This window comes from Zosterops lateralis, assembly GCF_965231275.1.
Source record: "Zosterops lateralis genome assembly, chromosome: 16".
Taxonomy (NCBI): domain Eukaryota; kingdom Metazoa; phylum Chordata; class Aves; order Passeriformes; family Zosteropidae; genus Zosterops; species Zosterops lateralis.
The window spans coordinates 7,227,256-7,242,198 of record NC_139776.1 but is presented as its reverse complement, the minus strand read 5'-3'; the positions used below and the strand labels follow the sequence as shown (position 1 = coordinate 7,242,198).

Below are 14,943 nucleotides of genomic sequence, written 5' to 3'. Positions count from 1 at the left end.
GCCGGAAAAGGGGGTGTCATGGCGGGTGTCATGGAGGCAGCGCGCCGGGGCGGCTGAGGGCGCAGTGGGGCCGCCCAGGTGGCAGTGGCGGCTCAGGGAGGTGTTGCAGCGCTGGGGCTGAGGGAGCGCCCAGGCTGCGGGAGGAGCGGTGCCGTGCGCGGGCCCGGCGGGCGAGAGTGGACTCCGTGGTGGGGCCAGGCCCGGCCTCTCCCGTTGCCTCTCGCCGCCCGTTTCCAGCAGGAGCATCGCTCTGGTGATTTCCGAGGGAAAGAGCGGCACGGCGGGTAGATGTCGCTTCTGCGGGCGAGGACTTGTTATCTAAAAGTGCTTGAGTAAACTCTGAATGTGTTTTGAGTTCGTGGAGAGGACGCGGGCAAAAGCGCCTTCCTTGTGCTGAGGATGGATGAAGAGAGTCTGGAAGCAGCGATCCAGACCTACAACGCCCAGCTGCAGCAGGTGGAGCTGGCGCTGGGGGCGGGCCAGGACCCATCGCAGCACTCGGACCTGATCCAGCTGCAGGAGGATTTGAAGCAGCTCATAGAACTGACCGAGTCGAGCCTGGTGGCTGTGAAAAAGAGCAAACTTCTGGCCACTTTGGACACAGATGCCTCCTCCTCCTCCCCAGCGGGTCTCCCAGGGCAGGATTCCCACCTGGAGAGCTCTGCCCAAGATGAGGAATATGCTGCTTTTAAGGAAGCCATTGCTGGGCTTGGAGCAGATGAGGAGCATCCAGCTGATGACAACAAGATCTCCTCAGAGAGAGAGGGAGAAACTGGGGATAAAACCAAATCTAAGTGCAGCGAAGAGGAGGAGTCTGAGAGAGAGGAGGAGGAGGAGGAACTGAGTGGGATGAAGGTTAAAGCCCCCTATTACAGCTCCTGGGGGACGCTGGAGTACCACAATGCCATGATTGTGGGCACAGAGGAGCTGGAGGATGGCAGTGCAGGGGTCAGGGTGCTCTATCTGTACCCCACCCACAAGTCCCTGAAGCCGTGCCCCTTCTTCCTGGATGACAAGTGCAGATTTAAAGAGAACTGTCGGTAAAGAGAGAGGGGTGGGAGGGGCCTTGTCTTTCAGAGGGATAAACCTCCTCCTGACGTGCTCTATGTGGTTTTTTCACCCAGAGAAATTGTGCCTTAATGTTTTTAAAATGTGCTGTGGTGAGCAGTGGCATCAGTTTGGCTGTTTCCTGTAGCTGATGCACAGGTGAGATGGCAAATCCTGTGGGAAAGCTGCAGAGATGTTACATAACTGAGCGGATAAATTAACAACTGATGAAGTATTTTAAAATTAAACACCCATTATCTGTGGATAATGCACACATTCCAGTGGCACAGGGAGGTTGTGTAGACTCTAGTTTTGGGAATCTTCACCAGGATCAACCTCAGGGCTCTGTGAAGGTGCTGGGCTGGAGCCCTGCCTGTCTCTGGTCCTGTTTATCCCCAAAGCAATGAACTTATTAATTGGATGAGTCACTAGCAAGGAAGTTTAATTCTCTGGGGTGGGATGCATTCTTTGCCCCGTGACATAAATAATTTAAAGTGAAATTAAGGTGAAACATGAACAACTTTATAACTGCAGCAGCACGTGGTCAGACTTCCCTAATTGTGGTGAAGGTTCCTCACTGCTGACACTGGTGTGCATTTCTGTTGAGGAAGGAAGGGATTTTCGTCTGAGAGCTCCTGTTGCTCCTTCCCTGCAGGTTTTCCCATGGGCAGGTGGTGTCCGTGGAGGAGCTCCAGCCGTTCCAGGAGCCCGACCTGAGCACTCTGGGGGTGGGCTCGGCCTGCCTGGCCAAGCACAGCGATGGCATCTGGTACACGGCCAAAATCACCGGTGAGAGGGCCCAGGGGGAAGGTGGAGGCTGAGGTTAATGTGGATCTGAAATTTGGCTCTTGTGGTTAATGGCAGAAAAACAAAACTATGTGGCTGCTGCCCTGAGCTCGAAATCTTGACATAACTGAGGAAACAGTCTGAGTGTTGTCAGGCTAAAGGAGAGAAACAGGAGATACAAAGAGCAAGAATGTGGAAAGGAAATGACTGCGAGGTCATTAATCGCTCCAGGGAAGAGGGAGGGACTGCAGGAATTTACATGTATAGTAGGTGCGAATTGCAATAATCTGGTCTTGTTTAAACAAAATCCAGGGGAGCTGGCCCTGCCCAGTGGCTGCTGATACAGGCTTCCCTCTGTCCTGGGAAGAGGGAGGGTTTATTCCCTCTTTCCATCTTTCTTTTAACTGTTATTAAGTCAGAAGGGAGCAAGTTTAACTTCTTTTTAATTCCATTTCTCAATAGCCGAGCTTTCCTGATTTGTAGAGATAAACACTGGGGTATTAACACAGGCATTGTGGAAATAGCTTTTCATTGCAGTGGGCACTTCTCCCTCCCAGACAGAAATAAAAATCACAGATTCAACACGGAATTTTTTGGAACTGTTCCTTAGGCCTCCCCCCTGTCCCGGGTTATTCTGCTGGAGCTGATTGTGGTTTAGCTCCCTGTGTGCTGGAGCTCCTGTCCTTGCTGTTCCCTCTGCAGATGTGGACAGCGGTTACTACACGGTGAAATTTGACTCCCTGCTCCTCAAGGAGGCCGTGGTGGAGGGGGACAGTGTCATTCCCCCCCTGAGAAGTGAAGATGCTGCTGAATCTGGCGAGTCTGATGAGGACAGTGTGGATGACTCTGGTTATGCCAAAGGTAAGGGAGTGCAGAGAATTGAGCTCTCTTGAGTGTCTCACCTCTGATGAAAGAGCAGTTGATCTCTTTTTGTGTTCCTGAAAGACTGAGAGCAGTAATTGGCTGTTATGCTATAACTGCAAACTAAAATCTTTGTTTTATGCAAACCCCTGGGTTAATGAAGGCTGGAGATTTCCATGAGAGCTTCCCACACGTGGAAGAAGAGAGTGTTTTATTTTAGAGTTCCAAGCTCAGAGCCTGTTTCTTACATGTCTGGCTGAGCTGAGTTAATAAGTGAATCAGATTTTCTCATCCCTGGGAGCTCAGTGACCCAGGAGTGTGAGACCCAAGGAAATGGAAGTGTTGGCTCCATCCGGTGCCTCAGTGAGGCTGCAGGAACCATCCCCTGTTTTACTGCTGGAAGGTGACACAGAGAGTGCCCAAGTGACTTCCTGGAAGTTGAACAGGCTGCTCTGTCCCTCTGGTGGTGCCACAGCTGCATGACAGGGACAAAGTCGTGTCCTAGAGCTCTTTACATTTAACCTGACAGAGATTATTTGATCTGAATAACACAAAATTAATGCTGTGGCCTGGAGGAGCCTCATACCAGAAACAGGAGCTGGAGGCACAGGATAAGTATTAGGTGCTAATACTGTGCTAAAGTCTACTGCGATGTGTTCATTAGTCTGTATTATCATCCTGGAAGGAAGGAAAAGAATCATAAAACTCCTGGGTGATTCTGCCTGGGATTTAATTTCACATTAAATCAAGTGAAACCTCACATTTCAGTCATTCCCTGTGTAGTGTTCATGGAAGGTGACAATTCAGTAGGAACCAAGTAAGGCTGGAGAACTGACCAAATGTTTTTAGGGTTGGAGGAGTGAATTGTACTGTCTTGTGTGGGATGCCCCACACAGCAGCTTTATTCACAATTCCTGTTTCACTGATTGTCCTCTTCTGTACCACAGTGATAGATTCAGGGGCTCCAGAGAACGGGGAGTGGACCCCTGCCTGCAGCTCCTCTTTTGGTGGCTGGGAGGCCCATACTCGTGGCATTGGCTCCAAACTGCTTGTTCAGATGGGATATGAGTTTGGAAAAGGTAAGGGGACAGGGTGGTGCTGGGGCTGTTAAGAAAAACACAAGATTTTGGGTGAAGCCAGAACTTTGCTGTGCTGAAAGGCCAGTTGGCTGAGGCTCAAGCAATGTGATAGATCACAGCAGTGTTGGAGGGAGGAGGGATGAGTTATTTCATGGAAGTGCAGGCATGTGGGGCAGCAGCCCCTGTATGGTAATGGCAACAGTGGAGGCACTTGGTCAAGTTCATGATCAAAGCCGTGAGAACGTTGTGGAGTGTTCAAAGGCTGGAGGTGCAAGGGAGCTGATCTGCAAAGCTTCTGATGTCTGTGTTAATGCATCTCCTGGCCTGGACACAGACTTCAAAGCCTGCTGAACTTGCTGCTCCCACCCAAATTGCATCGAGCCTTGGGGGCTCTGGGAGGGCCTCTGTGTCTCCGGTTCTCCCAGAGGAACCAAACCAGTTTTAGATAGAACCTGGCTTGAGAAGCTGAGGATGAACCAGGTTTCACAGAAACCAGCCTGACGGATGGCCTCGGGCTTGGAATCACAAATCTCTTGCTGTGGAAGGATCCTGGCCTGGCCTTTACTGGTCCCCTTGGCTTGGACAGAAGTTGTAGTTTTTGGTACCTGAAAAGCCCCTTTGCTTGTTTTAAGCTTGTGGCTGTCAGTGTGAGCCTGTGGTGGGAGGTGACTCAGAGGGGGGATGCTGTGATCACCTGGAGTCTCTCCTCAGGCTTAGGGAAGAACGGCGAGGGCAGAGTGGAGCCAGTGCAGGCTGTGGTGCTTCCTCGAGGGAAGTCCCTGGACCAGTGTGCTGAGGTGCTCCAGAAGAAGAAGCAGGGGAAGCTGGAGCCAGGGAAATCGAGGAAATGCCGAGCCAAGGGAAGCAGCTCTGGACAGGCGGGCGGCCGTAAGGCCCCGCGCAACGTGTTCGACTTCCTGAACGAGAAACTACGCGGGAAGAGCGCTGGGGACAAGACTGGGGGGGTGGCTCTGCCCCAGAGGAACAGCAAAGAGATCTACCACGCCAGCAAGAGCACCAAGAAGGCCCTGAGTGTCAGTCTCTTCCAGACCACGGAGAAGATTGAGCAAACACAGAGGGATATCCGGGGAATCCAGCAGGCCCTGGCGCGCAACATCGGGCGGTAGGAAAGCGTTCCTTGGGATCAAGTCTGGTGCTTCTGGGGAGGGCTGGGCTTGACATGAGATATGGGAGGAACAAATGAAATATATCTGGATGGCACTTAAGGGGAAGTGGAGGAGACAGTTCAGTGTGTGCTTCAGTCCAGAGTGGACACTGGCAGATGTGTCTGGGGTCATTTGGCTGGAATTGAGGCTGTAGCAAAGAGAGGAGCTTCTTGAGGAAGAGAAAAGAAAGTCCTTCTTGTGACCACCTCTGCTGTTGAGCATCCCAGGAGGACATTCTCTAGCCCAGATAATTCTGAGCATCAAGTTATTCCTGGCTTTCAGCAGGTCCCTTGGGCTAATCCTACAGGAATGGGCAAACCCTCCTGGGATGGAAGAAGCCTTTGATTTTACCATGCAGGATGACATTGCCACTGTGCTTTTTGCTTTCAGGCACAGCATTGCTACAGCTCAGCTGGAGGAGAAGCTGGCTGATGCTCACAAGCAGCTGGGGCAGCTGCAGGCCCAGGAAGCCAGGCTGCAGCGGGAGCAGAAGAAAGCAGACACCCACAAGAAGATGACTGAGTTCTAAGTGCTGAGGAGGGTGTTGGACTGCAGGAGTTGTCCTTCTGGTGCTCCTGGCCTCAGAGCCTTGATGAGCTGTCCTGCTCTGCTGGGCCTCAGGCTGCCCAGACTAAAACTGGGCAGAAAAGCAGCAGTTTCTGGATGCTTCTGAGCTCTTCTGGGAGGGGGAGGAGTGCACATCCGTCCAGCCCTGAAGGCATTCAGTGAGCTGGGCCTTGGATGAGGCCTAGCTGCAAGGAATACAATTCTCTGTTCTCTTGCACACTTCTTTCCTTCATTTTCCCTGCAGTAGCAGCTCCATCCAGAGTCTGTGGGTGCTCAGGTGATTACACTGCTGGCTATAAACCAGCTGAGAGGGCTTGGACGGCCCCACATCCTGCCATTAACTGTGGCTTCTGTCTGTGGCCACCTGCCAAGCACAGGTGTCCCAACCATGGCTGGGTGAAAACATCAAAGGTCAAGTGCTTTACCTGCTCTCTGCCTTCTGGTTTTTACTATGGGATTTATCTGAGAACTCCATTTTTGGGGGGAGCAGTTCTTTGTAGCCCTAGTGTAAGGAAGAGACAGAAAACTGAGAGGTGGGAACCAGAAGCCTGGAGCATCAAATGGCAGCAGTTTGACTCTAAGAGTGTCCCAGGCCATGCTGTAGCCAAATTCACTGGCCTAGCGTGGAAAGCTGCCTGGTTCCACAAGTAGAGTGCCATAGCTGGGGGAATAAGACAGCAGTATAATGGAATTCCCAAACCTCCTATCCAGGAACAGCTCCACAAGGTACCTTGTGATTTTTGCCACCGTTAGTTGGGGTTTTCTGTCCAAGGTGGCTCACTGAGTACAGGTCTTTTTACTAAAAGAACCTCAGGACCCAGATCTAGCTTGGACTGGTCCCTGGAGGAGCACAAAGAGCAGGATCTGTATGAGCCCAGTGTGCAGCCCTGCAGTGGGAGAGCTTGGTGCTGGCTGGAAGCAGGCCAGGCAAGCCAAATGCCCTTCCCTGCAGCGTGGAAAGTGTTTGGACAGGAAGGATGTCCTCTCCCCTCGGTTACATTCTGTGTTGGTGGTGGCCAGTGCTTGCTTCAGAGGAGATGCTGGTTTCGTTATCTGGTGGGATTTTGGCATTGTAAAGGCTTTAAAAAAAAAAAAAAAAAAAGTTTGCAATTCATGCCAGCATCTTAGGGACACCAATTCTTTTTAATTTAAGGAACTAATTTCCTTTTATTCTGTGAGTCATTTTTCTAATGAAAAGGTTCCTGTAGTACCCTGTTTTTTATCTATCCTTAAGAACAGATTAAAATCAAGCTGTCAGCCTGGGCAGGGCTGTGCCTGCTTGCAGGGTCAGGCTGCCAAACGAACAAGAAAATCAGAGACTGAAGGAGATACGATCAGAGCTGTTCAGGTCGTGTGGGATTTCACATTGCTGCAGCCACACCTCAGAAACAGCGAGACAGCAAAACCAAACAAGATGAACATCTTCAGGAAACCTGTGGGAGTGAGTCTGTGCTCTTGAAGAGCACCTGGATCTTGCTGTGATCCTCCTGGATGTGGCAGCTATCAGGGACTGCCTCGGGCACTTCAACATCCATCAACATCCGTCGGTTCCTACTGGAATTGGCTGTACTGTCCTCATTGTTCTGAATTCGTGTTCTCCACACACGGGGCTCAACTCAAGGGTTTAACAATGGCCCTTCCCTCACAAATGACTGTTTGTTTCTCACACTTGAGTGCTGATAAGGATTAATGTGCTCAGTTTAGCATGGATGCTCATTGAAGTGGCCCCTGACTGGAGAGCTAAGCTGGGCAGAGAGAATTTGGGGGGTTATTTTATGCTCCGAGACTGTTTAACATCATAATCTGTCTAGGAACCGGGTGTATGAGCCCTGTATCTTAGCTAAGTCCTGTTGTGACCCTTCCTTGGGATCTTCACAGCCTGACTTGTCAGACTCCTATTCCAGCGGCTGCCACGTCCCACCCAGCGCTGTTCACGGCCGTGATGAATAAAGGTGGTGTTTCTTTTTCCCCTCTCTCCTTGTAAGGCGTTGTTCATTTGCAAGGTAATGATGATCTGGGGCGCCCCATTCTTTCCTTACACTGCCCTGAGCTCGCGGAGGAGCCGGGCGGGGAGCGGGCGAGGCAGAAGGAGCTCCTGTGTGCCGGGGGCCCGGCGCTTCCCGCCCCGCTGCCAGCACAGACCCAGCCTACCCCGGGGTGAAGCCACCACCTCCGAGGCCAGGAAGCTGCGGTGTGTGTGCTCTGTGTCTGCTCACAGCCGGCTGCTCCTCGGGGAGCGGGAGAGCGCAGATCAGGATGTTGGGAATGTGCGGGAGGCACTGACTAGGACTTGCTGTGGGATAAAAAATGAAATTCTCCAGGCTGGCCGGCAAGGAAGAGTGTGTGATTGGATCCCTGCGCTCCACACTCAGCGGATTTTGAGTTCCTGCAAGTAAGTGGTGGTGGCTTTCTTGCCTGGGAAATGGGGAATCTGCAGCTAAACTGAGGGGGAAATACTTTAATCCTCCCAAAGTATATAGAAATCTTAGCATTGTCAGAGATGCTCTTGGGGCTGGGTGGACTGGACAGGCAGGATTCCAGCTCTGCTCTGGGAAGCCTCAGCTGCGTTCAGCTTTGAGAACTGGGCTCCAATCTGTGTCATTCCATGCTTTGTGCTCTGCAGCTGGGATTGAAAGGGAAGAAAAGATGGTGGAGCTTGGCAGTGCTGCTGGGATCCCATGGCTGGAGGCTGAGTGGGAACCAGTTGCTTTTCTTTTGGGATTAATGAATTCAGTTCAGAGGTGGGTGATATTGTGGAAATTTCCAGTTGTGTTGTGGGGAAGGGGACAGGAGTATTGCTGGTGTGTGCAATGGGAAAGTGCTGAACTCCTGTCTCTGGGTGAGGAGGCTTGATAATGTGGTCACTTCAAATGCTGTCTTCTGAAAACCTAAGATGATGTAAAAGTAGTGCATTTGTGGCAAAGGAAACCACTGTGGTAGGCCGAGGGTTCTTAAGAAGATACATCTCCTTAATACAGCCATCCTGTAGTTTGGAATCTGGCTTCCCATAACAGCAGCTCCGAGCTCTCCGCTGGTCTCCTGCTGTGGCTCAGCTCCTGAGCTGATTCTTGCCTTAGAAAAGCATGAAGAGTTCAAGTGAGTGTTCAGGGAAGGGAAGAAAGAAAAGTGCTGGAATGGTGTCAGCCTCAAGCAGAGCCCTATGGTGTGGGCTCATATTCACTCACCCAAAGGTTTTAAAGTTGTATTTTCTCAAAAGCCACTCCAGCATTTTCTCAAAAGCCACTGATCACTCCAGTGATCAGAACTGCAGATAGGAGTCTGCATCCAAGTTTTCAGACATTTGGGTCTGGCATTTAGAAGTACGATTGGCACTTTCTAAATGAAAAGCCCTCAGAGGTGTTTGACCATGAAATCTTATTACAGAGATGAGCAAAGTGGGTAAAGCTCATGCCTGCTTTTTTGAAATAGTCTTAAAATTCACTAATTGCACCCCATAGTCCAGGGCAGATTCAGTGTTGTGACTGACTGTAAGCTTTCACTTTTTGTAATTGAAAAGAAAAAAAAATCCATCTACTTCTGCTTCTTGGGCCTTTTTTGAAACACAACTCCCTGGGGTACCTGAGCAGAGTGTGCTGCAGCTGTGTGCACAGTTGCTGATGGAAATCAGCTCAAAGCGTTCCTCTTGGTTTTGTGCAAATAGGCTTTGAGTAGCTTCACAGACTTTTCTCTTGCCACCCTGCACTGTGTGGTTTTATCTGGGGAGATGAATCAGAGGCCAGGCAGAATCATCAGCAGCAGCACTTGATTTTGCAGCGAATTTTATCTTGTGTTCAGGAAGCCCAGATGAGGAACTTGCACCTTTTGTAGGACTCATAAAAAACTCCCACAACCTGGAGTAGCAACCCATCTGCCTTAAGGTGCCTGTGCTGGGGTGTCACAGACGGAGGAGAGCGATCCCTGCTCAGAGGGCTGTGGGTGTTGTCACACGTACGCAACGGCTGTGACCGCCCTCGTCTTCAAAGCCACCTCAGCTGGCGGTGCCAGCGCCTTACGAAACGCCGTCTGCTGAGTCTCCTGCCCCGGGGAGCAGCCCCAGGACCGGGAGATCGATAACTTTATCGACAGGAAATTCAGGTGTAGATTTCAGAAGGTCTGGCTGAGACTTTGCCTTGCAAACTTGCTCAGTCCTATCTGAGTGTCTGTCTTTAGTCAGGCGCTGGGCTCTGATTGCAAATCTGTGATTTTGGGAGACCCAACGTGCTGTCCCGAGGAGTAGCTTCCCCCAGTGACTGCTGAGCCTGAACACTGAGGACCATGCACTGCACAGCTTCACTGATCAGAAATCCTGGAGCAACCATCGACCCGCTCTACAGAAAGTAGGCCAGAAGAATTTATCTGCAATTATTTCTACTCAAGGAAGTCTCTCCTTTCAATCTTCAAAATTCAGGGATGGAAAATCCTCCTGCTGTGGGATAAGCTGCCCTGTGTGTGCCTGCCTCAGCATGCTGAAAGCTCCCACCTTGATCCCAACATCACACCAGCTCCCGGCCATCGAACCTCATTAGAACTTTGTCTGCTCAACTCCAGAGCCTGCTCAGCTCTGCCCTGGTCCTGCAGCCCATGATTCCATCACTCTAATGAGCTGAACGAGTCCAGCAAGGAGCTCCAGGCTCTGTCTAACACACCGGCCCTGTTGCAGGTAATCCGAATAATTAAAGTGTGCTCAGACAGAAAAGCCGTGTTGTCTAATTAAAACGGCGTTGGAAAGGGAACAGCCTCCCCTTCCCAGCTCTGATCTAAGCCAGTCTGTCCAGCCTGGTTAGTCCTTGAAACCTCTCTGTCTCACTTTCTGCCTTGAAATAATTGCTCTCCAGGGTTCATGCTTCAGTCAGGGCAGTTTCCAAAGGCATGGGAAGTTCATAGATAAAAGGATGCTCTCAGATAAAAGGGTGCTGCAAATGGGCAGAGACCTTCTGGTTACTGGGGTAAAAATCTGCCAAAGATGCTGCTGTGTGACCCGAGGTGGAGAGGAGAGGGGAGCTCCTGTGGGTCTGCCGTAGCTTCTGAGCTTTACACATGGCAGGGTGGCTTCTCACCAGAGCTCATCTGGGCTTTGTCATCCCAATGAAGATATGCAAGAGGGTGAGTAAGAGGTGCTTGGCACGTCCCGCCGGATCTGTGGGTTCCCATCCATGCTGGTAGAAGCTGGTCCTGCCCAGCTCTGCCCAGGGACCCTATTGCTGGCCCCATCTGGATCAGCTACTGTGGCTTCTCGAAGCTGTGCTTTATTCCAGGAACTGCCTCCATCTCCTTTCAGATCAGGCATTTCCTGGGTGCTGGTGTCAGGCCAGCCTTTTTTGTAGAGCAGGGTGCACAGAGCTGAGCTGTGCAGAGCTGGGAGCCGCAGCCGCCGTCAACGCTGCTGAAGGTGAAGGGGTTTTGCTTTGGGTTTGCAGAGTGGTGACAGTGGAGCAGGGATAGGGATGGTGGCATGGGAATGATGGGACAGGTCACCAAAAACCTCCTAGGGAAGGGGGTGATCCTGACTGGGGAGCATCTGTGCTTTGTGTCAGGCTCCCCAGCACTCTCCTGCCCCTGCGCCACTTGCTCTGGCTCTGCCGCTGCCGTGGTTTGCCTTTGCCAGGGTGATTTTTGCCTTGAGGAAGACACAGGGACAAGGGTTGAATTTGGGCAAGGCACAGCTTTAGGCAGGGGGAAGGGGTGGGAAGATTTGGTGTTTTCTGCTCTGGTGTCACAGCAGAGAGCAGCTGCAGACCTGAGGTTGTGGTGGCACAGGAAATGTGGGGTCCATGTGAATCCATTGAGAAAGGAGAGTGTCATGGTGTGTTCTGCTGAGCCCAGGGCATGAGGAAGGAGAGGAGGGAGGGGAAGGAGACGCTGAAGCTCATAGTTTCCAGGAAATTGAGTTATTCTGCCTATCCTTACTGGCCTCCCTTATGCTCAGGAACAGTGTCATCCCCATCCCACAGCCCGGGGTGGTGTCCTGGCGTCCCCAGAAAGCACTCTGTCATTTTTAGGGTGTCTCCAGAGGAATTTCAGGGCTCCTTGGCATCTCCTTTTCAGCATTTCAGTGCAACTTGTGAACTTGAATCCCACTATTTTCGTTGGATTGTTTTTCGAAAGGAACCAAAATCTGAAGTTTTCCCCAGTGGTGGCAGAGCACCCACTGCCAACTGTCCACACAGGGCAGGGCACTGGAAGTGTTATGGTGACTCTGGGGACAGCAATCACTGGCCAGAAAATGGGACACCTGATGGAATCTCCCTATCCAGGGCATCAAGAGAGACCCCCTGCTGGAGGACTATGCTGCAGGGGTCCCTTAAGCCCTGAGGGTCATAGAGCCCCATTTCATGCCATGGTGAGCCCAGCAGCTCCTGGCTGAACTCCAACTCTGTTCTCTCTCCTCAGAGCTCAGCCCTGCAGTGGTGCTGGAAGTGGCTCTCCCATGGCTACAGCCAGCAGTGAGGGGACAGCAGGGACCCGGCTCCTGCCAGCTGGCACTGCCCTGGCCCTGCTTGGTGGCCTGGTGTACCTGGGCACCCTGTGTGCTGCTTGTAAACGGTATGTGCTGCCCACGGCTCCTCCACTTCCCCTCCTGGGGCTGGGATTGGGCTGGGGGTCCCTCGGTGGCTGCATGTGGAGACTCCCTGTGCAGCAATCCTGAGCTGGGACAGTGGGGATCTGCTGCTCTGCTCACCCCAAGCTCCCACCTGTGCCCCAGTGCAGCTCTATCTGGCTTGATCCTGCATCCCTGTGTGTCACAGCCCCCTGGAACACTCCCTACAGCCAAAAACCTCAGAGGAGCAGCCCAGAGAGGGCTGAGCTGTGAGCAAGATGCCAGTGGTGCCCTGCACCGCTCAGTGGGGTGCAAGATGCAGTTGTGATGTCCCCAGCCAGCACAGGCCCTGCTATGGGGCTGGGGAAGGAGCAGGATGTGGGTTTAAGGGGTGCCATGTTGGGGACCCGGGACACCTGCTCCTCACCCCTGGCTTTGCCATCTGCCTTGGGCTCAGCCCCACTTCTCCCTGCAGGAAGGGCAGGAAAAAGGTCGCTCCAGATGGGGTGAAGCTCGTGGATGAGGTAAGAGCACATTTTGGGGGCAGGATCAGCTCTGAGGGTGGTCTGGGCTCTCAGCCCAGCCTGAGGGTGTCTGTTCCCCCACGGCAGGCCCTGCTCTGCCAGACACAGCTGCGGTCACTCAGCAAGTCGGACACGAAACTGCATGAGCTGTACAGGGTGAAGGTCAGAGACGACGGTGAGTGGCCATGGAGCAGGGGGAGCCCAACGGCTGGTGGCCTGTGGCAACTGCCTACAGTCCCCCTGCTGCCCAGAGAGTACATCATGTCACGGACAGATGTGACACGTTGCTGGCACTGTGCTGGCACAGGGGTTGGTGCCTGTTGCATCCCCTCATTTCCTCTTCTCTCCCACAGTCCAGCGTCCAGCCAGCCTGGATCTCCCCTGTCTCACAGCCCCTGGAGGGGAATCCCTGCACAGCTCTGGCCTCCTGCACCGTGAGCTGCCCCAGATCCCCATCCCTGATCCCCCCGCTGCTTCCCCAGCCCCTGACCAGACCTACTCCAACCTGCTCTTCACCCCACTGAGGAAACCAGCACCAGACACTGTCTATGAGTGCCTGGCAGTGGGAGGGGAGGACACCCCAGTGCCCCCCACACCAGCTGGCACCCAGGTGTCCCCTCCACGGGCTGCGCATGGGGCAGCTGATTATGCCTGTGTCCATAAAGTGAAGAAGGTGGTGTCAGTGGAGGTGCAGGATGGGGCTGTGGCAGGACCCTCTGGAGCACAGCACTGCTGGGATGGTGCAGGCAATGCCCCTCAGGCCAAGGTACGACTCTGGGGGGCAGGAGGGATGGGGCACATGGGGGGTCATTTAATTCCCTGTCTCCCTCTAGTGCCTATGTTTGGAGCAGGGTGTAAATTAGGATCCACTGCCAGGATTCTTTTGGAGGGCTGACAGTAGATGGGGAGGACAAAATCATGAGGATACCCTGCTGTGGGCAGGGATTGCCCCCAAACCTCCACCCAAAAATAAAATTCCTTTTGCAGCTGGAGGAGATGTACTCGACGGTGTGCAAAGCCACCAAGAAGAAATCCCAGGTGCCTGCATCAACCCCGAGGGCTGTGAAGGAGGTGGGCTCTGGGTGGCTGCCCCCCCACCAGCAGGAGGGGGCCCCAGCAGCCCCAGGCCCCCCTGACCCCTGTTACGAGTCCATCAATGACAGGGCATGGACTGCTCAGAGCCGTGGCCCCGACCCTGACTATGAGGCTGTGGACATTAACTGGAAGAAGGCAGCGAAACGGGCCAAGCCAGGGAAGCCCTGTGTCCCTGAGAACCTGTATGAGAGCGTGGTGGACGTTTGGGCAGGGGAGCCCCGGAAAGGCTCTGCCCGGGCTGCGGCCAACGGGCTGGAGGTTTACATCACCAACCTATAGCCCCCCCAGGAGCAGGGGAGGTGCCACGGGGGGATCCCACCTGGCTGGACACCTTTGGGTGCCAAAGGGACAGGTGCCAGCAGCCCTGTGCCCACCACAGTGGTTGTGTCCCTGCACTCACTCTCTGTATATATTTTCTGTTACTTTTCTTTGAGTGTCCTCGTCCCACCCCAGCCCAGCTGGTGCCAGCAGGTTGATGGTGGGATGTCCCAAGATGGGCAATTTGGAGGTGCTGGGGGCTGTGTGGGACCCAATGAGATAGGGCTGTCACTGGCACCAAGGTGGGAACAGCGTGGGGACCAGTCATGTTTTGGGGCAGGGGGGTGACAGGGCTGCAGCCAGCCCCATGCCTTGGGCTGCAGGATCAGACCCTCATCAGTTGGTTTCTGCCATGACTGAGGGTCTCTGTTCTCCTCACACTCCCTGGGGGAGACCAGGGTCCCCTCCAGCCCCCAAGAAGCCCTGAGAAGCTTTGCTCCCATCACAGAATGTCCCTTGTTATGGGGAGATGGGGCCAGCCCTGTGCCTTCATGGAATCACAGACTCTATCCTGAGTTGGAAAGGCCCCACCAGGGATCACTGAGTCCATATCCTGACCCTGTACAGGACAATGCAGAAATTTCACTGGTGTGGGCTGTGGGCTCTGCTCCATCCTCCATTCCCACCCTTTCAGACCCATACAAGGGTGTCTCCATGGGCAGCCCTCTCCCAAACACCATTAAAAGGCTGAGAGAAGGTTTACACTCTTAAACTGCGTCTAAATTCCTGGTTCTGAGGGCTGTTTGCTGCTGCTGGTACAACTGGTGCTGGGAGAGCAGCTTTGAGCACAATGTGACTGTGAGTGCACCTGCCCTGGATGGGTGGTTTGGCACCTCTGAAACGGGGACACACAGCCACCAAGAGCTGCTGTATGGGGTGATCTGTGTCAGAGCAGAGCCTTGCACAGGGCTGGGCTGTGTTTGCCCAGCATTTGCTTCCTTGCTCATCTCCCCATCACTCCT

General features: G+C 53.3%; 2 protein-coding genes across 4 annotated transcripts; both read left to right on the top strand.

Moving 5' to 3' along the window:
- Nucleotides 1–6: 6 nt before the first annotated feature.
- On the top strand, nt 7–7,479 carry ZGPAT (zinc finger CCCH-type and G-patch domain containing). Its single transcript, XM_083872955.1, has 6 exons — nt 7–1,040; nt 1,703–1,836; nt 2,536–2,694; nt 3,642–3,773; nt 4,485–4,896; nt 5,330–7,479. Exons 1-6 carry the CDS (start codon nt 400–402, stop codon nt 5,466–5,468), a joined length of 1,617 nt encoding a protein of 538 aa, XP_083729081.1. The 5' UTR covers nt 7–399; the 3' UTR covers nt 5,469–7,479.
- Nucleotides 7,480–7,693: 214 nt separating this feature from the next.
- LIME1 (Lck interacting transmembrane adaptor 1) lies at nt 7,694–14,672 on the top strand. 3 transcript variants are annotated; one of them, XM_083873332.1, is made up of 7 exons: nt 7,694–7,898; nt 9,915–10,166; nt 11,897–12,049; nt 12,520–12,568; nt 12,671–12,743; nt 12,922–13,334; nt 13,556–14,672. In XM_083873332.1, exons 3-7 carry the CDS (start codon nt 11,934–11,936, stop codon nt 13,940–13,942), a joined length of 1,038 nt encoding a protein of 345 aa, XP_083729458.1. In that variant the 5' UTR covers nt 7,694–7,898; nt 9,915–10,166; nt 11,897–11,933; the 3' UTR covers nt 13,943–14,672. The 3 variants fall into 3 exon arrangements, with proteins under 3 accessions (XP_083729458.1, XP_083729456.1, XP_083729457.1); XM_083873330.1 differs by having other exon boundaries at nt 12,656–12,743; XM_083873331.1 differs by lacking the exons at nt 7,694–7,898; nt 9,915–10,166 and adding an exon at nt 10,870–10,895 and having other exon boundaries at nt 12,656–12,743.
- Nucleotides 14,673–14,943: the final 271 nt, after the last annotated feature.